At 43.0% G+C, this 26,517-nt stretch overlaps 1 protein-coding gene across 1 annotated transcript in view; it reads right to left on the bottom strand.

The window, feature by feature from the left end:
• Positions 1-11,814, bottom strand: part of LOC306710677 (zinc finger SWIM domain-containing protein 6-like) — a gene marked incomplete at its 5' end in the record, with an annotated part of 34,212 nt that extends 22,398 nt beyond the window's left edge. The window contains one exon of the mRNA XM_079179319.1: positions 11,325-11,814. Coding sequence (XP_079035445.1) covers positions 11,325-11,814 — 490 coding nt within the window. The remainder of the gene's footprint in view (positions 1-11,324) is intronic.
• Positions 11,815-26,517: the final 14,703 nt, after the last annotated feature.

Genomic DNA, 26,517 nt, shown 5'->3' with positions numbered 1-26,517 from the left:
TAGTGGAAAACAGAACGCTAAATGCTAAAAATGACTTTTTAAACCAGATGTGACCGGCCAACCCTTTCCTGTAAGAACATTTTCATACCTCCACATTCACACACACACATTCAAGTGAGACTAGAGAAGTCATAAAGTGAGAAGCAGCTAAAAGGTTCACTTCCTTAACGCTGTAAACTATGACTCAGAACTTCTGACATCAGATGTCGTTATCAGGCTAAACACTCCCGTTAACTCGTTCAACCAATTCATGTCTGCAAACACCGTTACAGGGCGTGTTTGGTGACGTTAGACTGAGTTATTGTGAATAACGGTTCACTCTTCAGGGTCAAGATTTAGGATTATTTTCTAGTTTAAATGTCTTGTTTTGTCTCTTCACGGCTGTTTGAGACAAACTGAAAACACGTCACAATTAAACAAACACCAGAATATTTCAGGCTTTAGTCGAGTCCTCTCTTGGGGACATTTCCTCTCTTAAATCATCTTCATTTGTAAAACACAAAAAAGAAGATGAGACTCGTTTTCCACTTCACCCAAAACCACCGAACTATTTTTATAAACGGACCGTCGTCGACTGTGTGGAGCTGGAGCCATAAAACATTTGCTTTAAGTGATTAAATCGCTTTAAAATAAATAAGTTTGCTGATGAACGACTAATTGATTAATCAGCTTTACTGGAGATCCAGCTGACTGTGAATGATCCGACACTTTAAAACCAGCTCAGCAGACCTGTAAACATCCATATAATACAGCCCTTTGTCTGCATGCATCACGCATGTATGTGTGTTGAACAACTAGCCCAACGACATTATCTGGGCTTGTCTTTGTCTGCAGCCGACGGAGAGAAACCGTTCAACTGTCAGCGTGCCGTCACGACGTCTGCGGGAGGAAAGAATACTTTCCTTCGCGGCGTCACGGAGGAGGAGGAGGAGGAGGAGGAGGAGGGGCCCCTCTTTGTCAAAACAGGATGCAGGCCGCACCATATCATGGCAGTGCATCAAACCAGAGCTACACACCCTCGACCTCCTTCTTCTATTTGGGTTAAAGTGACGATAAAAAGCTTGCTCAACGTTTCTGGGGGAACAGGGGAGTGACTGGCCTGCAAGATAAACAACACTACGACCACGGCTGCTAATCAATCGGCTCCTTCTCTATTTGCGTTCTCGGTTTATTTTGGGGGTTTCTGTTGCCTCGCTTTTTATCTCGTCTCTTCCTGCCGGAGCACCTTTTAACCAACCGGCTTCTCGCTGCAGCTCGTTTACCAGCTGGAGCTGCAGCTTCCTGTTCAGCTGCCACGATGTGATTCATCAGGTTTTTCTATCAGTCCTCCATCATCACCACCGAGCGCTTCACACACACAAAAAGAAGCGCCTGATTACACCAACCGACCGCTCAGACGTACAGATATTAACCTTCAGTTCTCTCTCTACTGGTCTGGTGAAATTATCAACAAATAAAAAGCATAAATTAGAGAAAAATCCCCAAAAAATGATGCAAATGTGTGTTTTAAAGCTTCTTTCTCCCGTTGATATTCATCTGGTGACCCTACATTGATCACAGGCCGACCTCACAAACAGTACTTTTACTGCTGATACTTTGAATACATTCTGCTGATAATACTTCTGTACTTTCTAAGCAGGACTCCATCCTCAGCGGGTTTAACTCGCCGTGCAGCTGCACACGTTCACGTGATCCTCCTCCTCCTTCAACCACCAAGCGCCCCTCCCTGCTCTGTAACCGCGTTAAAGCCCAGTCGATGCGCTCTTCTCGAGTGCATCCCGTCTCCATCGCGTCACTAACGACATTACTCATCTTTAAACGGATGAAAACAATGACTCAACTTGTAGGCGCATGCCGGGCATACCCCGGAAACATACCGGCTGGGTTCGCAGGGCTTGTGGCAGCTTGTGCCATCGGAGGTGTGTGAGACTTTTCCTGAGCGACTGGTTTGTTTTTTAAAGCGATAGTCAAGCTGATAATCATACTTTATTATTATTATTATTATTATTATTATTATTAGGGCTGCAGCTGACGATTATCTTCATTATGGAACCATCTGCTGGTTATTTACATGCAGGTCAGTTGGCTCGTCTCCGTCTGGAAGGAGGGACGTCTGAGGAAACAACCCCTGAAGAGCTCATTTGTAGTTAAGCTGGAGAATTCAAAGATTTACAAGAAAACCTGTGTAATAAACCGGGGCCATAGAGTTTGAGGCAGGGGAGGTCTGACACAAGCGCAAAGTGGGAATAACTATTTTAGATTCCTCTGGTTCTGGAAGTAAAAGCTCCATCATTTTATCTTTCTTCCCATAAACGATGTTACGTGACACACAGTTGAAGCGTTTCATCCAGCTCTCTCAATAATAAGCTCAAAATATGAAATATCGCGTCAGAAAAATGTAGAACTACAAGCCTGTGCACGTAAAAAACAACAGAGACATTGACTGTGACTCCCAGGGTGCATTTCTGCAAGAAACACCCAATCACAGCTCAAGATGCTGTAACTTGTGGCGCTAACAGCGGGCAGAAGCTACAGTTTAGTTTAGTTTTGCAATCCGCAGCTTAAATGAATTCACTTTGGGATTCTTACAGCACGTAGCATGAATCTATTATCTTCATATCGCTTCGTTTTGTCCGACCAACTGTCCAAAAACACAAAGAAATTCACTTTATTATTACACGAGACAAAGAAAAGCAGCAAATCCCAACAAATGAGAAGCCGGAACAAGATAACGGCGAACGGCTGTATTTATACGACGCTGTTATCTGCTAATTATGACGATAGTATTGACATTTTAACACATCTCTTATGAAAACAGTTGGCGATTAATATACTCAGCTGGAACGACTAATCGACCGATAAAGTCGTGAGGAAACTGTGACAAAGTTGTGCAACAGTTTGCCCGGAAGTGTTTAAACCATGAATACAAGGATGGAATGGTTTCGGGATGCACCTTAAAACCTGGTTTTACTCGTCCACATGTGAACACGCTGTACCAGTCGAAGCTTCCGGGCGACGTGTCTATGAGTCAGGGAGCGACGCTGCAGGTCGGGGGAGTGACGGCTGGACCAGGAGAACGAGATCATTCTCTTGTTATTACAAGAGACAAAAAGGTGGAACATGCAAAGAGGCAGAATAATAAACCAGACAGGAGGATGAAGAGCTGAGGGCGGATGGCAGGAAGTGGATGGTTATGGGTCCCGTGACAGCAGTGCCGGTTCGCAGTCGATGGGTTTACATTATGTGACTCACACACACACACACACACACACACACACACACACACACAGAGAGAGACTGGGAACTTGGTAAATTTGGCTAAGCAAACGCGATGGTGATTTCAGTCCCTGGGCTCAACAAGCTCAGGCCTATAGATACCGAGGCTGCAGGAGCGTTATGTGGCCGAGCAGGTTCACGTGCAGGTTTGAATATGAATCCTCCAGCTTATGTTTGAGGCAATATATAAACTGCAGCGCATACACAGTTCCTCTTCGGATAGGTTTGTGGAATGAATCAAGTCTAAACGTTTGACTGACATCTGAGGGTCTTTAGCAGTTTTAGCTCTTTTTAAACAAGCCCACATAGCGCTGGTTCTGTACCGTTAGCAATTTAAAACGTCCTTAAATATTTGGGAGAACCCTTCGTGCTATTTTGCTTCTATTTCACTGGGAAAGTGGAGACTAGTTAGCTTGAATCTGCAGCTTCAAAGAGCTTCACAGTGAGTTGCGGCTCGTTGTTTATCTGTCCGAGCAACAAATGTTCTGTTCTGGTTCTTGTTCTGAGAGAAACGGCTGTAAAAAGCCGCTGTTCTCTCCCCGCTCAGCAGCAGACAGACACATTCAGAGACTAGCTGGTGAACATAGCTGAGCATTTAGCAGCTAAAGAGACGGATATCTCCCTCAGGAGTTGGAGGAGGAGACCAAAAACAGAGCTAAAAAGAGAGAGAATACCGGACTTCTATTCATCAGGTGAACTCAAACATAACTCCTGATGAACGATCGCGTTGCTCTGTCACGGCCGGATGTGCAAATGAACAAAACAAGTTCACTGTATCAACTCAAAAGATGATGATGTGTCAATATTGTGTTTAAGACTTGTATCCGCTGCACCCTGGAGGACCGCGAGTCTTCATTAATCACGCTCTGGCTGTGAGCTACACGGTAACAGCCTCTGATGGATGACACCTTTAAAGGTCCCATTAAAACGGTAAGCAGTGCTCATAAGCAGCTTCTGCTCCACACTCTTTAAAAAGATCAAGAACATGCGGTTTGTCGTGTTTGAAATGCTGGGAGCGCTTCACCTGTTGTAGACTGCAGCGCTCTGTTTGCAGAGCTGAGGGGGTCTGGAGGGCGCTTCCTCCTCAGAGACCGGCCCCACGAGGCCCGGCGGTCCCGTGAGGAGAGGACAGTCTGGGGTTGAATGAAACTCCCCGGACGCCCACAAAGATAAAAAAAGAGAGACCGCTCCACTGCTTCCTCCCAGAAGAGTAAAAGTGCGTCTACAGCTGAAACTACTAAACCAATTAGTGGATCCACGGACTTAAATAAGTACGTTCTCAAGCAGAAATGTCTCAATTTACTGCTTTCTTTATGTTACGTGATAGTAAACCCGACTAGAGCTGCAGCTACAGCTACATTACGTTATCAATTCATTGTTTTTATCGTCAAAGTAGCGAAACTATCAGCTGAAGATAATGTATCCATATTGCTCGTTTTATATGTAATCAGTTTACCGTCACGTAGGACAAAGAAAATGATCAAATATTCACATCTGAGACACTTCTTGAACAATCTGTTTTAAAAAAACTATTAATCGGTTCTCAGAACAGTCTAATTCATTTTCTGTTCAGCTAATCAACCAATCGCTGCAGCTCGAAACCTGAATATTTGGTGATTTTAGAGACTTTTGTCGGACAAAACAAGATGTTTGTAGACGACATCTTGGCGACGGTCACTATTTACTGACATTTTATGGAACAAGCGATTAATAGAACATGAAAGTAATAGTTAGCTGCAGCCCTACGAGTCCCTACATGAGGTGTTTACATCGTTTAGTGTCCAAGAAGAAGTAAGATAAGAAAAAGAAAACGGGATCTATTGAGCGCAGAAGAAGGTAAACTAGTTCCTCCCCTCCTCCTCCTCCCCTCCTCCTCCTCCCCTCCTCCTCCTCATCCCCTCATCCTCCCCTCCTCCTCCTCCTCCTCTCCTCCTCCTCTCCTCCTCCTCCTCCCTCGAGTTGAAGGTTAATGATGAAGGGACACAGCAGAGGAATACAGATCGGAGAGACGTGGATGGATGTGGAGAGAAAGAGCTAAACCAGTGTGGAGCAGCTGTAGCGAGAGATTATGAGCAAATATTAAATGCTAAACCAACCTTAAAGGATAATGTTGGTAATATTCAGTATTATTCATCTTGTCAATAAATCCCATGGAACCCTTCTTATAATTAGCCCGATATCTCTTCCTCCTCTTGTTCCATAGAGCTCCATTAAAACACATCAGTGAGCCTTCATCACCGTGAACACACTGGAGCTTATTCTGACACACACACACACACACACACACACACACACACACACACACACACACACACACACACACACACACACACACACACACACACACACACACACACACACACACACACACACACACACCTCCTGTTTGCGTGATAAAACTAAAGTTAAAATAATATTTGTTTTAAAGTTACGTCAGAAATCTGAATTTTGAAAGATGTATAAAAGCATTGAGCCGTCAAAAAGAACAATATAGAATAGTCCTGATCTCCACTATACAAAATAAACACGTTTTAAACAGCTTGAGCCACTTAATAAGCTTCTTCCATCTGTGGAGGAATGAAGAGCGTAGCGACGTTCCTCGTGGTGTTTTGACACCGACCTGGAAAATAGCCGCACAGAACGCCAACACCTCAACCAGCAACAGGAAAGCTAAAGACTGACCCAGTTGTAGGACTTTAAAACACCCACCGCCTCTGTCCTTAATTTTATACAAGCAGGGTCACTGTGGTGCAAAACCATTTGTCAAAAACGTCAGCTTCTGCCGGCGACCGGTCTCTCTGTGAGATGCAGCCGAGCGTTCGTTTCAAAGCGTGCGCCCGATGTAGCTCCAATAAAAATTGATCTTGCAAAGCAGAAGCATATTGAGGCGCTACGCATACACCACTAATGCTGATCAACAACCTGCAAGGCTGAGCCTGGTGTGTGTGTGCGTGTGTGTGTGTGTGTGTACGCTCTCTAGCTCAGCATACTTACAAAGCTTTGCATCATTCAATAGGTGTGCACGGACTCATTGATTCTTCATAAAATTGCAGATGAGAGAGCGAGCCGGCAGTAATCAGTGTGTACACAAGAAGGCCTGAGGCTTCATGTGTGTGTGTGTGTGTGTGTGTGATGGCACAAATTGTGCTTTGATATGCTTGGCTCAAGTTTAATTCAATATGCTGAGTTCAGCAGTCAAGTGTATAAATATGTACTGTATCATAATACCAGAGATTTAGCGGAGGAGGCGATAATCAATATTTTTATAATAAAGTTAAAGTGTTCTCTGTTCTCACTGCAGTTAGACGTCGTTATGGTGAACATAGTGCAGCGTTCAGCAGCTTAAAGGTGCGTTACTGTGAGCAGCACTTCTAGATCGTGGTATTTGTACTTCTACTGACGGCTCAGAGTACTTCTGAACACTCGTCTTGAGGACGCTGCACCTCAGTGGACGACCGTCGAGCCAGAACCTCCTTCTCACGGCCGAAACCGGCAAAATATCTTTGGCTGGACTGCGTCTCGTTCCCGTGATGACAGACGTTCACCAGATACCAGAGAGACAGATCTCACTGTGTGGCGACGGTAGAACCAAACCCAACCAGAGTCGCTCTGAAGACCAACAGTCCACAGAGCATCGGTCCCCATCAGCAGTCTGTCTGAGACGCAGCAGGCCTGTGACGAGTCTCCAATTCTGCCCTTCGGTGCCCTCAATGACAGGAACGTGGATGTAAACGCAGTACAAACATGTCAGGGGGACGCTGCGTTATAATTGGTAGGGCTGTGCAAAAAATCACTCACAAATCTCTCCCAGACAGAAAATACATGCTCTTAGTTTTGGAACTACAATTCCCATAATTTGGGGGTTTTTGAGGCTGTAAATAGGAGCTCTGGTGTTACCATGGAGTCAGTGAGTTGTAGACACAACCTGGAGATGAAAGGATGCCGTTTTAACTTCTGTTTGTTCACATTGTGGCAGATTAAATGTGTGCCGAATTAGCCATTAGCAGTTCCTGTTAGCAGTGAGCTCATGTGTGAACACACAACATTCACTGGATTACTTTGATACTCAAGAAAACCTAAAAACCAGATGATTCTCCGGAGAGTTCTGCAGTTACACAGAGCGTCTCTTCTCTATGATTTATAAGCAGCACTGAATAGAGAGGCAGGTCGCCCGATGTGTCTGAAAAGCTCTCTTTTAGATGAATAAACAATAGTAGAATATCATGTTCTGATCCCCGACAGCGTGAGTAAGAAACACGAGGACAGACGGAGGGATTCACTTTTTCCCCCATCAATAACAAACACTGCATACTAACGGCATTGATGTCTGAATGACCTCTGACCCGATACTGCAGCTGGAAGCACATTAACATGAGATCAATCAGAGAGAGAAGAGCCTCTGAAGCGCGTTCAGGTATGAACTTGACCTCTTGTAGAGTGCAAGCAGCTTACATGTGACCTAAAAGCCGGGTAGCAAACCTATGACGGCACGTTGTTTTCCCACCGTACACAGAAACCGTCCTCACACAGGTTAACGGAACCATCGATCCTTTACGTCGCCGATTCTTTACCCTCCATTCTGAAGTTGTTTAGGCGAAGCAGATGCAGATAACCGCGCTCGGTGCACATAAACACCGCAGCCTATACTTTACCACGTAGTCTATATACTTGGGCTCAGACGTGCACCGTGCTCGAGCAGAGAAACAGTGAAACCTCGATCCGTCGAGGCCGGAGATGAAGCCTCCTCTGACACCGCGTTTGACCTTTTTCAAAGTTTCAATAAAGTGTTCATGAATAAGAAGCGAGGCCTCTTTTACCGACCACAATACTGGAAAACTGTCCAAATGAGAACATCCAGGAAGTCTCATAATGAACTGCTGTGCTAATCTGTTGACGCACTAGTCTGGTCCAGATTGAAATACCTCGAATAAACCCAGAAGTCTTCTTGGAAAGCTGCCGGTTCTGCTTTCTGACCCGGCCCGCAGACTGAATTAGAGAAACGGCTTTCGTGTTCTTCACCCCGGAGCAGCTCGTCTTCCTCGGCGAGTACAGAAAGAGAGAACGGAGGACGTCGAGTTGGTCTCAGAAGGAAGCCGTCCGTCTGTGCTTTGTTTAAAGATGCAGTTTGTTATATAACCGCACGAGCCTTCAAAAACGGATTGCATATACATTTTAGAAACGGCCGATTTAAATCAGATTTCATGCATTGATCTGTAAAAGTCTTTAAATTGTCTGCACGAGAACCTGGACTTTGACTTTCACTAGACTCAGTGAAGTGTTTATGGTCAGCACAGCGCTCATCAATGACCAGTTATGGAGGAATACTTGTATTGTGACAATCACTGAATCTGCAAAACCTGCATTTGTATTTTTCAGTTTCTTTGTTTTTGACTTGGTGTTAACAAGCAGGAACAAGGACAGAGTATTAATTATGCATCTTCTCCTTTAATTGTTTGGTTTATAAAACATCAGAAAGGTGTCGTAGAGCTCACGGTGATGTTTTGTCTGAGCAGCGGTCCAAATTATTCCATGAGCTCGAATATAATACAAGGAAAGCAGGAAGGAGAGAACCATGAAGTTATTGGTATTTGTGCTTCAAAAATGGTCTAAACGATTAAATTCTTGTCAAGATATTCGTCTCTGGACGCTTTTATTATTGTGTGGTATTACGGCGCCGTGGCCCGGAGCGCATCTGGAGCAGCAGCAGCACACTTCAGTCATCTCGTCTGTGTTGGTAGTCCAATAACATCCCCACCAACTATGATATTGGCAACAAGCGGGAGAATAAAGTAGCCGTCGAGTCGAACCTCGACAAGCTGCAAGTGTTTGCTCTCGTAACAGGAAAAAAAAAAATGGCCGCCTTTATCTGTGCACTGATTAGCAGCAAATGTGTGCCAATTCATTTCCTCAAGGTCTGCAGCGAGAGAGAGAGAGAAACACAAACTCCTCCTCCTCCGGTACGGTCCACACGTGGAGAGATTACATCTTTTATTTATCACTTCTTGGCTCTATTTTTCCAGCAAATTCCAGGCTGGGGTGCAATCAGCCAAGAAAGAAACCCTCCCTCTCCCTGTGTGTGTGTATGTGTGTGTGTATGTGTGTGTGTATGTGTGTGTGCTACTGTTATTCCTCTTTGTAAGCATGCCGATCGAGCCCCCCCCCCCCTTCACTCTCTGGAATAACAACCCAGATTCTGTTTCCCAATATCTGGGAATATATAGCCTCCTTATTTTGGACATTGGCTGGTGTGTGTGTGTGTGTGTGTGTGTGTGTATTCCCAGTGGCCCTTCACAAAGCCCACATGCATTTGGGTGTTGGGTGTTGGGTGGGGGGGGGGGGGGGGGGCGTGTCATGCAGTCACTCAAGTGTTCAGATTGCATTACGACTCAAATTAACCATGCAGCGTAATGGGATTACAGCCCTCGACGCTCCCTGAGAAGGTGTTCCTGAGTCTGGTCAGCTCACAGGTGACAGACACACACACACACACACACACACAGACCTCTGGGCTGAGGCATGCATTGATTGAATAAAACACTGAAAAACTATCCCTTCAACTCAACTCAACACCATGACGGCTGCAGCCAAAGCCCCTCACCGTCGTTGATTACACACCAAACGCGAACCAATTGGCTGCAAACTGGTGTGAATCACGGCCCCGCTTTAAAAAAGGACCCGTTGTGCTCAATACGCTTCCTCCTTTCCAAATCTCCTCTACTTAACAAGGGAGTGAAAAGATGCTTTTGTTTGCCTTTCCCCTTTTGGAGGCGACAGGAAGCTTTAAAGACACAAATGAACATGAAAATAGGGACAAAGTGCCAAACTGACAAAGGGAACGCTGGGCATCTGATATGTGCGCTGGGGTCATTTAAATCTCAAAAGAGGGCCCCGGGAACATGAACACACCACATAAATGGACGTGAAACCAAATGTTACAGTCGTTGATTGTGTTGTTGGTGGAGTAGAGCTGCAGCTGTAGGTTCAGCACACACACACACACACACACACACACACACACACACACACACACGTGTCTGTTCCTGTTTCACTCCTCTCGGTGGGTTTTAAACAAACCGACGTGCGGCAACTGGAAAGAGCGCGTTGACTTCTGTAATGGTTATTCTCTGCATTCCGGTAATAGCACACCGTCGATGCTCTCCATCTAAATATACACCGACGATAATGTGAGGCTGCATATTTGACTCAAGTCGTTTATTAGCCGCACGTGTCTGCTGATCAAACAAGCTATGTGAGCCCACAAAAGACACAACGTGCATAAACAAGAACTGTGCCACACTCAGAACAACTCATTCAAATGCAATGTGTGTCCGTTGACACCCAACCCAGCACTTCCCTCATTACCCAATACTGAAAAGATGTGTTTCTGAAGAGCAAAAGCAGAACCTGATGTGATCATATAGCAAGAAATAGTGACATTAAAGCACGTGAAAGAGCATTAATGCCCAAATGTTTCCCCTTAAGCTCAAGTAATTCAACGTAGTGAATATATTCATCACTTTTAGGGGATTTCTGGCTGCCAGTCTCATGACTTTTCCCCCAAAAGCAGCTTCAATAATCTGACTTTTGTGTCTGACATTAGCCTAATTCATTAACACCTCTGAAAACATTAGATATGGTTATTTATTCTCATTCTGGGGAAGTTTTTCAATGAAGTCTGGTGGTGTTGAGATGTGAAAACATGTGAGGATTTCTTTTGTTGAAGCCACAGCTTGATTTTCAACGCAATTAAAAGGATTTTTTTTTTTTTTTAAGGCTTTGTACCCAACATTTTACATTTCAAACTGGCCCCCAAGCACAACAGGATTTAAATGCCCCAGTCACACATTCCCATTCATGCACACAGCAGATTTAAAGCCCCATTGTGGGCTCTCTCGCTTCACCCTTTTGTTGTCAAACCCCCGGTCACTTCATGCACCTTCATCACTCCATATTCAATCCTAAATGTGAGTCCCGTTGTTTGTTTTCTGGGTGGGTTAAAAATGTCACAAAGAGGGTTATATTTGCCCGGTTCCATCGCATCCACTCACCGACTTGCAGTACGTTGTCCACGCAGCCGCTCTCCAGCAGAGCGATGCCTCTTCGGAAGGGCAGCCGCGTTTCGTCGCCGCTCTCCCCGCCACCGCTTCCGACCTCCTCCCCGCTTCCTCCGCCGGCGTTGTTGAACGACGAGTACATGCAGATCTCCCGCTCGCTCCTCGGGAACGACCAGTACACGATGCGCCTCTGCACGGGCTCCGGGATCCGCTCGAAGCGCTCCTCCACCCGCTGGAACGGCCACTTCTCCGCGACTCTGCGCGCCGCGATGTCCAGCAGGGTCTCCGGGTTCTGGGTCGCCTTGCTCGATGATTCTCCGCCGTGCGAGGCTCCGGAGCCTCCGCCGCCGCCCCCGACGCACGGAGCCCCCGAGGCCCGCTGGCCTTGCCGACACGCCGCGTTGTATCTACAGCAGAGCCGCTTGGCTGGAGGCTGCTGCTGCTGCTGCTGCTGCTGCTGCTGCTGCTGGACGCGCTCCGCCATGATAGCTCCGCTTTAAACGGGCAGACGGAGGAAGTATGAACGCACCGTATGAGAAGAGGTTACACACGGCTTGCTTGTTGGCCGTGTATGGCCAAATCATCCTTTTAAGGAAACATGGGGGCGGGGCTTCTCCGAGCTTTGTCAAACCCCTTTGTTGACAAATGAAGAAGAGAAGGCGGGGTCTGTCCGGTTAGCTCGATGCTGCAAAAAAAAAAAAAAAAAGAAAAAGGACCGGATGGCGGAATTCCCGCACGGCCGTTAATCCTTTTTGTGAGCTTTGAGACCACAAATAAAAGCTTTAAAAGCGGTGGATACGAAACCACCGACCCTGCTCCCGGTATACGGGCATTACAACCGGAGAGAGAGACGGCGGTGCTGCTTCGCGTGGCGGCGGTGAGCTGCAGGAAAGCCGGACTGAACGCGGTGATCGCGGGCCTGTCAACACTGGAGCCTCGTGGTTTTGGGGGAGGGGGGTCATTGAACGCAGCACCGCCCCCACGTGTGTGTGTGTGTGTGTGACGTTTAAAGGTCCAGTGGAATGTGGGGCCGTTTAAAGACACACAACTCGCTAAATATAATACGGATATATATACGGATGAGAGAAGAATACTATTACTGTAGTAGAAGTAGTAGTACTGCTACTGGCAAGTATACATGTTTAGTTTTAGCTTAGTTTATTTATTTTGCACAATACTACAATTATTCTGTCTGTATATATAATATTTGTACGTATTTACTGTTTTATTACTTATTTACTTATTTATAATACTTGTTTTGATCTTGTTTGTGTACTATGTCTCTTGTTTGCACTATACTATGTATGTATATATATATATATATATATATATATATATATATATACTCCACTATGCTGCTATGATCCTGTAAATGTCCCCACTGTTGGACTAATAAAGGATTATTGTATTTTACCTATATAATATTACAATTTTACAATATTACAGAAGATGTTTCTCCAAGATGTGAAATATAACGATATCAATACATTACAAAAAGAAAGAAAACGCATTTTCATTATTCTCAACGTGGTAAATATTCTTAAAGACCTGCTTTGTGTCAGCGTTATTATACTCAACCCATTGTTTTCAATTGTAGTTTACACCTGAGGGGCTCCAGGTGAAATGCAATCAAACCAGCGGATAAAACACAAATCCAGAAGGCTGGGCCCCCGAAGGGCAACTGGGCAACAACAACATGACCATTATCCCCAGTGAACTCTGTCCAGTTGGCCCCGGGGGCGAGAACGCTCATGTAGAAGTAATCAGGATCAGAGAAACAATTACAAGCCCTTTATTGTGTATTGTATTATCAGTGACTGAGGACATTCACGCTGCACAGCTGTACTTTAGTACCATTGCAAGGTACTTCACTTGAGTATTTTCATTTTCTGCTTCTCTATCACAGATAGTCAATATACTTTTCACTCCATTATATTTATTTATAACAGTTATAGAGTTCAACAAATATAGTTAAAGCACATTTACAACACAAGAAAAACAGGACAAAACTAAACTATGACAGTAGTGCAGAGCAGAAGTGCAAAGTGAGTAGTTAGATTACAAATTAAAAATACAATCAGTTGATGCACTTTGGACAGTGGATGTGGTTCAATAGATGCATGAATGTGAATGAGGGTGAATGATTGAGGGGCCTACAACTATGTGATGAATCACACAGTAGATTCAGATTACGCTGCAGTAAAAGTACTAATACCACACTGTAAAAATACTACACTACAAGTACAGTCCTGCTTACCTAAGTACAAGTATGAATCAGCAGAATTTGCTGAAAGTATTAAAAGTACTCATTGTGCATTCAAATATGTACATCTGAGATGTAGTACAGTAAAAAGTACAATATGTACCTCTGAGGTGTAGAGGAGAAGTATAAAGTGGCATACAATGAAAATACTCAAGTAAAAGTAACTTGCATTTGAACTCAAGTACAGTACTTGAGTAACTGTACGTAGTTAAATTCTACCACTGCAAACCTTCACGTCTCCTCACGTCCCACCCACACCATAATACTTTGTTTATCTCAAACAGTTTAAAGTATTGTGGCGTTTCATCTGTCACAGCCTCAGTCAAACATGTTAGAAATCTCCTTCTGATCACCACCAGGGGAACGTTTAAGTCATGATTTTAAACAGTTGCATTCATGCATAAACACTCTGTTTGTCACTGTGATGAGTCTCTCTGTCTTGTTTCCTCCCATGTTTTTTTTAATTTTTTTACAGTACCACCTGCTGCTGCTGCAGGATAGAGTCATCAGCAGCCTCATTTCAGCACACCCTGCTCCATGCTGTGTAAATGATTCAGGCCCCCGTGATGAAAATCTTTACTATTGTCTCATTTCACCCTGCAGACAGCGCGGTAGCAGCGCAGTAATGACTGAGCTTATTCACTCAGCGTGGTGGAAACAGCAGGTGGGCTGAAGGAGGAAGACGACAACACAGACACACACATGACACACCGTCCTGAACCAGACAATCGCCTTCTAACCGCAGAGTTTATATTCATCTTTTTAGGCATTTCTCCTTTATTGTAATACATTTAAATTTCAGACGCTCATTATGGTAATACGGTTCTCATCTTTGCTTCGCTGAGAGTGCACACACGTTTTCCCGGAGACACCTCATCTATTACACCACGCTGCTGCTGTCTTCCTGTCCTCCGTCCACACTGAGATGTCTCAACAATTATTAACGTGTGTGGTTTTGAGAGAAATATCTCACAACTATTGGATGGACTGTCATGTACTTTAGTGCAACAGTTGACGTCCCCCTCTTAGGGTGAATAACGTCGGAGATGCTCTTGACTTTTCTGAGCAAATACGGCTACCCGAACCCCAACCCTACTGTTACTGTTACTACCTGTACAATTCTGAAACTCGTGTCACTATATGATCGTAAAATGTCTAAATGTCAAAAGCTAATTCCACGTTTCTTTTGTTGCAAACAGGAAACAGTTGAATCAGGTTTACAGTGACTCATCACAGGCAACAGTAAAGGATGAATTGAGTCTTTTTCCTCTTCTTGGTACTTTGCCTTCACGTGATTCTGATGCAGCGGTGTCACAAAGCACATCCGGTGCGTCAGTTAAAAGGAAACAGAGCGAAACAAATCATTATACATTCAAGCCAGCACTACAAAATGGCAGTGAGCGTTTAGCGTCACCGTGCTAAAGTACGGCCTCACAGAGATGCTAGCACGGCTGCAGACTGTTAGTCATGTTTGAATGTTGCACCAAAAGCAAGGCTGGATCCTAAACCCCCCAACAGAGTGCAAGGTTCCCCGTGTGTGTCTGTCACCATCATCAGGAGACAAATGTCCAAATGTTTATGAGTAATTATCTGTATAACTAATGACAATCAGCCTCAGCTGTACGTTGTGTTCACTGCTGATTAGCAACTGTCATTCATGCTCAACTAAGATGGTGAACAGCTTCCGTGCTAAAGCATCAGCATGTTAGCATAAATCATGAAGCACTAAAGCAGATATTATTCAAGTTATTGCTGCAGAGCTGCTTTGTTTAAAGACATTAACGTAGTTGAACATTTTGTAGCAGATTTTTAGATCTCACCGTGAAACTTCCCCAGTGGATTACTTGCATTAAGACAATTATTTTTTGTATTACAAGTTTTCTGAAATGTTATGTTTAAATATGCAAATGAGGCATTATCTAATGCTAACTTTTGGTAAATTTAGGTGAAATCTACAGACGCAAACAGACAAAGTAGTAAAATAAACAGCTGAATGTGTGTTTTGGATGTTTTCTTTCCACTAGTCTGACAGAAGACGTGTAACGGAAGAAAAAAACCCCAAAAAGTGCAAATACTACAACACCACTGCCCCGTAGGAAGGCTACCTGCGCTTATTGTAAGTCACTGAATAAAAGCAGCATTCCTTGCAACATACAACATCATATTTTAAATACTATTCAGGTATTCAGGCATGAAGAATGCTTTAAGACTCCCATTAACATGATTTCCATGGATGGACTCTCTCTGCTCGGCAAAGAAGGCTAGAACGGGGTGATAATGACACTCTGGCTCACTCCTGGGGATAATCACACACACACACACACACACACACACACACACACAACACAAACCATAGTATCTTTTCACGCTGGGCTCATTTGCATTCTCATCAGTATGCATGAAATTTCTCGCTGAACTTTAATACCCTAACTGCTGCATAATACACTTTAATGAGCATAAAAGTGAGCATGACAATTAAAACTTGCATTAATCACTGAACACTGAGGGGCGGGGATGTGGGGATGAGAGGAGAGAGAGAGAGAGAGGGGGAGGATACCGAGGACTGGGGGGGGTAAAGAGTACACCAGAGAGGCTGGAGGGAGAAAAGAAATTGAAGTGAAGAACGAAGAAGGGTGGAGAGTAAGGAGCATAAAAAAAGGAGGAGGGGAGAAAGAGAGAGGATCGAGGTGAGAGCTCTTATATCGAAGTGTTGAGGAGCTGGAAGAGGCGTCACCACGGGAACGGAGGATGAATGATGTGTTTTTATCTCACGAGTGGACAAGCGCTTCCTGTTAGCGCTCATTTTATTTTTATTCCTCCCTTTGTTCCTCTTTTAAAGGACTGACAGGGAGTCTCTTTCACTAAAGGGGATTACGTGATGTATGACAATAAAGAACCAAGCAGTTTTTGCACCTTTATCCCCCCCCCCCCTCCCTCTTTGACACACATGATTTGGAAGTTATGAATATTCAGCTCAAAGACACAATGCACATATGATCTCATTTAGATATCTCACACCTCGGGGTCTTTCCCTAGAAAACAATATGGAGCTCACATGTAAATTTAATTCTCTCCTCTGATCACTTTGCATGCGATTCCAGATTTTTGCTGCCGATTTAAGAAGTGCTGTTTTTCTGAAAACTCACCGTCACACCGAGTAATGCAGACGTCAAAGAAAGGTTATGAACATTTGCTGCTAAAAATGTGAACGCAGACAGAAACACAGTGACTTCACCCATGCATTGGTTAGTGGTCTGCTGTTTTGAAACCTCGAGTTCGGCTTTTGGCGCCATCTTGGATTTGTGCAACCAGTAAACAGGAAGTGACCATATCTGGACTGAGGAGGAGTGACGTAGAGACGCCGTAAACGTCTCTGGTAGAGACCTTTCAATCACTGTGTAGCCCCGCCCCTAAAGCATCCCCTGCTTTATGGTCTGTTTGACTCTAAATGGATCATCATTTACTAAATGAACATCATGCTGTATTGAAGAAGATTGAGACCATAAACTCATGTTTACAATGTTTATTTAGGCCTTTAAAAGAAGAACATAACTGTGCTCAGTATCACAGCAACTAAACAAGGTGAACAAACTGACCACATGACACATGATGACACAAATACATATATTGGCTCGGCCAAACCAAATAATAAATAAAACACAAAGGGTAACCAAGATGGACACCAACCACAACTAAACTAAACTAATGGGGTCACGCTACTGCATCAATATTTATACTTCTGTACTTTTGCTGATCTGAATTTTCTGAATTTTCTGAATAAAAACCCATAAATACACACACACACACACACACACACACACACACACACATATTCACATGCAGCCAACGCACTGACCTGCGTATGAATTATTTGCTACTTAAAATACTGTATAATTTATTGTGTCCTTTAACATGTTAATAACAGCAATTAAATATCAAGATATCTTCATGCACACACACACACACACACACACACACACACACACAGACACACACACACACAGCCCATAATCAAATCCTCATTTTCGTTGCAGAGTTGACACATTTCTTAGTGTTTGACCTCCTTTGTCCTCCCTTTAGCCGAACTGAGAAGGATGTATGTGTATGTGTGTGTATGTGCATGTGTGCGTGTGCATACGTGTGTGTGTGTGTGTGTATGTGCATGTGTGCATATATGTGTGTGTGTGTGTGTGTGTGTGTATGTGCATTTGTGTGTGTGCATGCGTATGTGTGTGTGTATATGTGCATGTGTGCGTGTGCGTGTGCATGTGTGTGTGTGTTTATGTGTATGTGCATGTGTGTGTGTGCATGTGTGTGTGTGTCAGCAGGGGGCTTAATAAAAAACCCTTCTGCATTTCCATAAATCAGAGAGGCAGGTTTGTTGTCACCCAGTTGAGGGGCCTGAGAGTGAGGCCCCGGGGCCTGTAGGGATTATAAGACAGTCTCTCTCTCTGTGTGTGTGTGTGTGTGTGTGTGTGTGTGTGTGTGTGTGTGTGATTCTGTAACGGTGCCCACAACTCATCGTCGGCGCTGCATTCACTTAATGTTTAAAACATATTCCGTCTTCTCATATTTTGCCTTCTGCCCGTGTCTCCTTTCCTGTCATGCAGAACTCTGCTGCCCACTTCTTTATGCACCTCCAGTCGTAATATCTCCAGAATATATTTAAATACAGATGCAACTTATTGGCCAAGTATGTGGAGACATACAAGGGAGTTGACTCTGGTTTTAAGTTGCTCTCAATGTTCTTACACATAGAACAATTTACAGGAAGATGGAAAGAGACAAGCAGCTAAAAACAAGGACAACGAAGACAGCTCAGGATCAACTTTATGTACAATTAGGTAACAAGATAGGTGAAGATATAAATATATATTAAAAGAGCAACAATGATAATATGACAACAACAACAACTCGTCTATATGTAAGTTAAGTGTTTATTGGAAAGGAAGGGGAATATGTTTTAGATTACTTTAAATGCAGCATTGATATAAAGTGTGTTTGACTTTTGGAAATACCTTTTTTTAGATTTAATATCTATATATCTATTTATGTTTTATTTGTCACGATTGCACAATATGTGCAGCAAAATGCAGGACGGCACACTCTTGATATTGATGTTTAGCAGGTATTATGTTTACCATCTTAGTTTTGAGTGTTAGTTATAGACTGTACATCACTAATGAAGCCGTTATGAAGCCTTGAGTTCATCATTTTGGCCGTCGCCATCTTGTTTTTTTACAACCAGCAAACAGGAAGTGACCATATCTGGACTGAGGAGCGACGTAGAGACGTCGTATACGTCTCTGGTAGAGACCTGTCAATCACGGTGTAGCCCCGCCCCTAAAGCATCCCCTGCTTTATGGTCTGTGTGACTCTAAATGGACCATCATTTACTAAATGAACATCATGCTGTATTGAAGAAGACTTGAAACTAGAGATTGAGACCATAAACTCATGTTTACAATGTTTACTGAGGTAATAAATCAAGAGAGAAGTAGAGTCATTTTCTCATAGACTTCTATAGGACCAGACTTCTTTTTGAAACTAGATTTAGGATTGAGACTCTTCCGCATTGGCTTCACTTATCAGAACCAGAGTTTGCCGCCTGGTGTTAGCATGCTAACACATGCTACTTACCAAAGCACCGATGAGGCTAATCATTATGCAGGCATTTGACCACAAACGAACACAATTAGACAAATTATAATTTTGACCGGATGGTGGTGCTAGAGGAGAAGTTCACTCTAAAAACAAATATGCAAAGTGATTCACATTTAAATACCGTTACCTACATGCCAACACTGCACCACTAACATATCAATACTGGGTTTAAACGTGGTCCAGGTTCATACCGGTGAAGTTTATTGACTTAATCACGTCATTTACATTAATAAACAGCGACACCAGTCGATCGATCGCTTTCATTCCAACACTTTGAAAGTCTGAGCATGGAGCTCGTGTGATGTTGCCAACGATCAATCAACACGAGCTCTTCTCCCATTTTAATGCAACTTCTTGCCCACAACCACAACAAGCAGTCTCAGACATTCAATATGACCATAATCCTTAATAATTCATGCTATAATGCTAATATAATATTATTAATATAATCATAATGTAATCTATGTACCAGACACGATTTTTAAAATGAGCTGTCCAAATGAATAATTTACTGGATGAGGCTGGTTAATAAATGTTTTAATCATCTGAACGCTTTCATAATCTGTTAGTGTAACACTTTCACTCACATCACAGACCAGCTCACCACGTAGTTACGACTTAAATGTAGTTTTACTCGTACTTGTACTCTCATCTTTTGAAGTAATATCCAGTTTATTCACAATCTTTGTCAAATGGCATGTGTTCCATCGAGCTAATACATTTGATATGTTTCTCTAAGTTCATCACAGTTTAATCTTTCGTTTTGATTCTGGTGATCTGATGCAGATTGTGCAGATTGTAATTTCTTTGTATGAATTGGGCATCAATGAGATTCTTACTGGTTCCAGTGGAAGTAAACAGACCACGAAGAACGAGAACTCTGAGAACGCAGACGTCCACCAGGCCGTTTCCAGGAGTGAGAGATAATGTGTGCGTCGCATCCACTCCAAAATGAAATGGGTTCCTTCTTGGCCAATGCTACACCTTTACACCAAGTTCATAGTATATCTAAATACTGCTGTTACAGTCAGAACCACAACCAGACAACGTCGCACGCGCTCTGGTGTATTTACTCGCGTGCTCACACATCTGTTTTAGAGACGCTGTTGGAGCAAATCAAGGCCGTGGGCTGAGAAGTTCAACTAAGCCGTCGACATCTCAAACAAATGTGCAAATTGATTCAGAGGACAAAGACCCGGATGAACCTGAACGATAAACAAAGAGGAAGTTAGTCTTGGGAGAGGAAGTGTCTTTGAGCCGGACAGACAAACACACGACGTGTACACACGTCACATTCTCATTATTAAGCTGACGTACGCCTGCGTGGTTTCTTAATTACTCAAAATAAGAGGTGACTTGTTGTAGCCTTTATATTTAAAATAAAAAAAACGTCCCTTGAACAGTTGTGCAACATGTTTCATCTCAAAGGTTTATCTTTGGATCTTCTCTGTTGTATTCCTACTTCTTCATTTAAATAGTAGGTTAAACAGGGACGGAGACGAGACGTGAGGGTGAAAGAAAAAAAAAAGAAAACTGACCCAGAACCTCTGGGCATGTCATGCAGCAATTTAAATTAATTTGAGACTCAAATACGTCTCTGAGCCCATCATTTAACCCTCATCATCATTTATGTTCTTTTTCAATTACATGAAGGAGTTTTAAACGATTATTAAACTGCAACCTCTTCTCCTAAAAGTTAATCAGAAAGTTTTCAAAAAAGAGTTTTTCCTGATAAGAGGAAAGCCCCCCCCCTTGGTCCTCAGAGATAAAGATAGCGTGGGCGTCCCGTCTGATGGGATCCGGTGGGTTTGCACTGGTGAAATTGATCCCTGTGGTGGATGCGCCGACAGGCCCGAGGAGCCGGTGCTCCAATGAATTTGGAAGGAGAGAAGAAGACGGCGAGGGGCTTTCTGTTTGTTCTGCCTCTAAATAATACAGCGCAATGACAGCCAGCAAACAAAAGCATTTGTGTAGCAGAGAGCGATACCGGGGATGAGACGGAGCGCAGAGGAATGCTTAAATTACAGATGAGAATGGGAAACATCTTTTCTTCTCTTTATGTTCTGCTGCGTGTTAAACATTGATGGGAGCCGAACCAGTGGAGACGGTGCTCGACCGTCCCCCCCCCAAAAAAAGCCAGTAAAGGAACCGGAAGCCTGAACTGGAGCGCTGGGCTCTGCTCCCACGTGGACACATTTAATATTTGCCAGCATAAAATATCTTCAAATTTTTTTTTTTTTAAAGCCTAATTGCATTGCTTCAGGGTGGAAAAAAACAAATGACAGCCATGTGATTGTATCCAAATTCCCTGAATGTGATTAAAGATAAATGTGTAAAGTTTCAGAGGGGGGGGGGGGGGGTTAGCCCTGAATAATTGACATGCTGTATTATACTGCTGTAGGAATTATTCTGCCTTAAAATGCTCATTTCAGTGTGCACGTGTTTTTTAACATTCATGCATCTGAAAAATAATTGAAGGGCCCGAGCGCTGCTGAATATTTCATCCCCCCCCCCCCCCGCCGCTTCTTTTTCCCCCCAAATTTTCACAGTCTGAACGATGGCTTTTGCACCCAAAAAAAGAAGGATATGAATTTTTCAGGCTTTTTAAATAATTAAGCCCAAAGTGTTTGGGGCGGCAAAGCCCTGATAAACTAATCTGAGACGGAGGAGAGGAGAAAAGGTCTGAGAGCGGGGGACATTAGAAATTTATTATTTTATCAGCAGCTATTTATTATTAACATAGAGAGATCCCATTAGCATTCATAGACAAAGGGACTCCTGGGAGGATGCCCTGTGGATTTCAAGGTGATACATTAAAAGTGAGAAGTTAAAAGTATCGGCTTCGGCCCCTGATCTGCATATTTAGCCGACGTCTTTCAGTCCGGGAAGTCAGCGTGATTTCTTCATTTTCTTTGGGGAGGATTTCGTGAGCGGATGGCAGATTCAGGGCATGAAAATGAATCGGTCTGACTCCACAAAGTCACGTACTAAATACTTCATGTTAGGATCTCAGGGAAGGTCGATACTTTTTCTGGGAATTCGGGAACTTTAGCAACCTTTGAGAGGTTCTAGCCACAATAGCGATATAATTCTAGGGATGGCAATGTTAATCCAGAGTTACATATCTCAACAATTGCCATGACGTTTTGCACAATCATGTTCCCCAGAGGATGAACCCTAAAGATGTTGCGGATGCTCTGACCTTTCCTCCAGCGCCACCATGAGGTTCATCACCAAACTCTGCATCATCCCGAACGTGAACTTCATGAGGCGATAACGTGAGTCGATCAGTGTTGTGTTTACAGCTTGTTGCTCCCAAGTGGCCACAAAATAGATTAATGCAGGTTTTTTATTTAAATGACACATGGCGAGGTACTCGGCTGCTTCCAGTATGGACTCACCCTTTTTAAATTCAACCAGCACTTTGCTACAACAGAATATATATATACGGGATTCACCATTTCTCAATCAGAACTGGCTTCCTGGCTTTGAAACTGAATTCAAATCATCTTGTTGGGACATACATTTCACAGAAATTATAATGACAAAAGTGTGAAAAACTCCCCAAGTATCTGAGACTTTCCTTCTGGAGTCTGCTCAGAGTTTCCTGTGGTGAAGGTAGCTGGTAGCTGGTATTCGAGGGAACTTGGACTCTTTGAAGCCTTTGAGGTCTGTCAAAATGTGCAAAGACTGAGCAAAGTCAAGCGTGACCAGACGAAGAGGTGTGCAAGACCCCCCCCCCCCCCCCCCCCCCCCCCCCCCCCCCCCCCCAAAAAAAAGATCCAATATCTGTCTGCTTGATGTAAGAGAGCAGCTACATTGATGGGTGGAGGAGTCTGCTGCCTCCTCCTCTCTCCAATCCCACAAGAGAGGAGAACGGCTGAGAAAGACATCCCAGTCCACCCCCCTCATCTCAGCCAACACACACACAGTGCACGGCCTTTATGAAAATATCCTAAATTCAATCAGGTTCTGCAAATTTCATGAGCCGGCCGCCCTCCTCCTGAATTTCTTAACAGGGCGTCAAAACAATCACGGCGATGACATCTGACACTCTGAGCGCTGAATCAGAAAATCAGTTATCTCAGAGAGAAACCGACTGTGATTATTAACGGACGAATACGTTCTTCTCTCTCACCTCTCTCTGAGTCCAGCCCCCCAAAATAAATCTCATTACACTTGAAATTTGTGGGGGGGAAATGTAGCAGCACAGGTTTTACTATTATCATCCGGTACATGGAGGGAAATGGAAAAGAAAACCCCCCAAAAAAGTCATGCTAGCAGTTTGGTTAAGCTGTGGTACTTGGAGCTAAATGCTAACATGGTGATGTTTAGCACAATGTTTTCTCGCCATTTTTGTTCAGCGTGTAAACAAGCTAACATTTGCTAATTAGCGCTAAACACAAAAGTACACATGAGGCAGATCAGATAGTTATTTTTTACAGGTATTTGGTCATGTACCAAAGATGAAAGGTTTAAAAGGTGTTATATAGGGGGAAGCATTTCACCTCTACTCGTGGGTCCATACAATCTCAATCTAAATCAGTTATAAAAATGTCAACGCTGGCTGCATGTGAGCTAACTGCTAACGGCTAACTGAAGGTCCGTCTCTAAAAGCCATCTCCAGGTGAAGCTATCGTCTATAGGACGAAACTAAAATACGAGTTGTTTTCTCGTTTCTGCTTCTTTGGATTTAATCCAATAAACAAACTATCAAAACGTTCATGAACAATGTTTCTTCAACTTGATTGACTCACTATCGCCTCTCGAGGTACAAGTAGTTACAAGACAGTACGGGGCAGGGCTAGCTGGTTAGCATGCTAATTTCAGTACACATCTCTGCAAAACAACATCAACACTGTGACCTCTTCACATTATGTTAATAATGTTATCATATCTTACACATTGCACCTTTAAGGGGTCACCAAAGTTATTGCAATTCATCATCAACCTTTAAATGCCAACCTCATGGTGGCGCTAGAGGGAAAGCTGGAGGATCACCAAAGTAAGCAGGACTAGTCTTGTGGGCTCCGTGAATGTCTCAACAAAATTTAAAGGAAATCCATCTGATAATTGTTGAACTATTTCAGTCTAAAATAAACAAGTTCTACTCTTTCTACAGTTTATTGAATAATAAAGAATCATTTAAAACTGTGAGAAAAGGAAGAAGAAAGTGAGTTTGATAGGCAAATGTCGTCGTCTGGGTTGTTGGAGGGAATATAGACTAGATTAAATGAGGACGTTGGCTTTCATCAAAATCATCATTTGCAATTATAATTTTGAAGACCCTCTTTCAAGAGACATTGATGTATTTTGCTTAAGCTTCAGATTTTAACTTAAGCTCTTTTCTGCATGTTCAAAGAATCTCTTTCTCTATGAACTGTCCCTTCTTCGACCGGTGCAAAGGAGGCTGGGTAATGTCAGTGGATATATATATATATATATATATATATATATATATATATGCCTGGAGTGGTGGAGCTCCTCTGTGACCAAATTCTCATCTCTTCTCTCACCCAAAAGAACCCATTAATATTTTAAATTAATGCAAATAACCATAAATGATGAATAATTGCCCCATATCAAAATTCAATTACTGTTAAACACTGACGAATCGCTGATTGAAAATTATGAATAATTTCTCTGACAGAGGGAGAAGGCCTGAGAGGAAAAACTGTGAGAACAAAAGAAGCACATCGTCACTGTGGATATTTCATCACACACCTTAACGTTGAAATGTATTTTACAAGACAGAAGGTCTTGATTTAGACAATTAAAATGTAAGCCCTTCAGCTGCAACCATTCAATCTTCTTTTGGGGGAAAAAAAATAATGTTTTCATACGAGGTGGAGAAAAGGAGTGAAGGCCGGTTTGTCCATAAAGCTGATGACACACAACAACATTCAAAGGCTTAACGAGGGTAACGGTGCTGCAGCGGGGGACATTTTCTCATTTCGGAATGTTTTTTATCCACAATATTCCCGTTTGTAGAATGTTATTTTGTAAAAGCCGTCATTTCACATTCATCATTTCACATAGTATCAGTATTACTGCGAGTAGATTCACATAGTATTGTGCTCAACACGTAGCGGTTAGATAACCCTTTATCATATTCTCACTCATTCACTGTGTTCCATCAAGTCAGCTAAAGTGTTCTTTTTGGGACTTTAAGGGAAAATGACAATCTTTCCATGACATATTTAACTTTATATTTATTTAAATATTATTACTATCCTTTCATCCTACAGGTGTCTCTGGTTTTAGCCACTTCGGTCCGCCATTTTGTAGCTTCCTGTCGGATGCGTGCTAACGATTGCTACGTTTTTATAGAGGTTGAAGCCCAGAAAACGTCCCGAACAGCAAAATATGAAACTATCGGATGAGGTCTTCTAGTGGTCAAAAGGGATGATTGAGAGCGATTGTTTTTGTAAGAGTCTGTACATTGTAAAGCCCTCTGAGGCAAATTTGTGATATTGAGCAATACAAATATTGAGTTGATTTAATTTTGCCTTTAAAGTTGTCAGATGCATGTAGAGGAGTAAAAAGTGCAATATTTGAAGTGTAGAGAAGTTTAAGTGCAAATACAAAGCAGCAGAAAATAGAAATACTCAATTAAAGTACCTCAAAAATGAATCTACCTTCCACCACTGTCTTAAGAACACGACTCTTAATCAAATCCTGAATCTAGAGTCGTGTACTCGAACTCATCCTGTTGGTTTGTTTACGTTGTAGACTGTAGTTTACTTACTTTTACTATGTTAGTATCGCTTTCATGTTACTGTAGACACATGCACGCATACACACACACACACACACACACATGCATGCAAAACATTTAAGATATATGCATATAGTAATGCTTTGACTCTGAAAATAAGTTGTTCTTGACTGAAACTGCACTGAAATCATGACTCAGAAAATAGAATGTAACATCTATTTCACTGCACTTTAATTTTGGATCAAATCAATAAATCAACACGACGTGAAACGAGCCGTTTTTGCCTCATATTCTATATTCAGTTCAAGAAGAGCGTCTCTCTCTTTCCCACATTTTCAACTGACCAGATTGAACCGCGACAACACGATGATATTATTCATCGGTTTCTAGGAAACAGCTGATGTAATGGTTCAGTCAGTAGGTGTATGTCATGTTTCTGTGAAGAAGAGTTTCCTCTGGGGGACATTACTCACCAGCTACCAGGTCCAGCTCGGTGCTTCATCCCTCTGGTAACACAACAGCTCCACCTCCAGGTCTCTGCA

Source organism: Pholis gunnellus (genome assembly GCF_910591455.1).
Source record: "Pholis gunnellus genome assembly, chromosome: 18".
Classification (NCBI taxonomy): Eukaryota; Metazoa; Chordata; class Actinopteri; order Perciformes; family Pholidae; genus Pholis; species Pholis gunnellus.
This window is presented reverse-complemented; position numbering and strand designations above follow the sequence as displayed.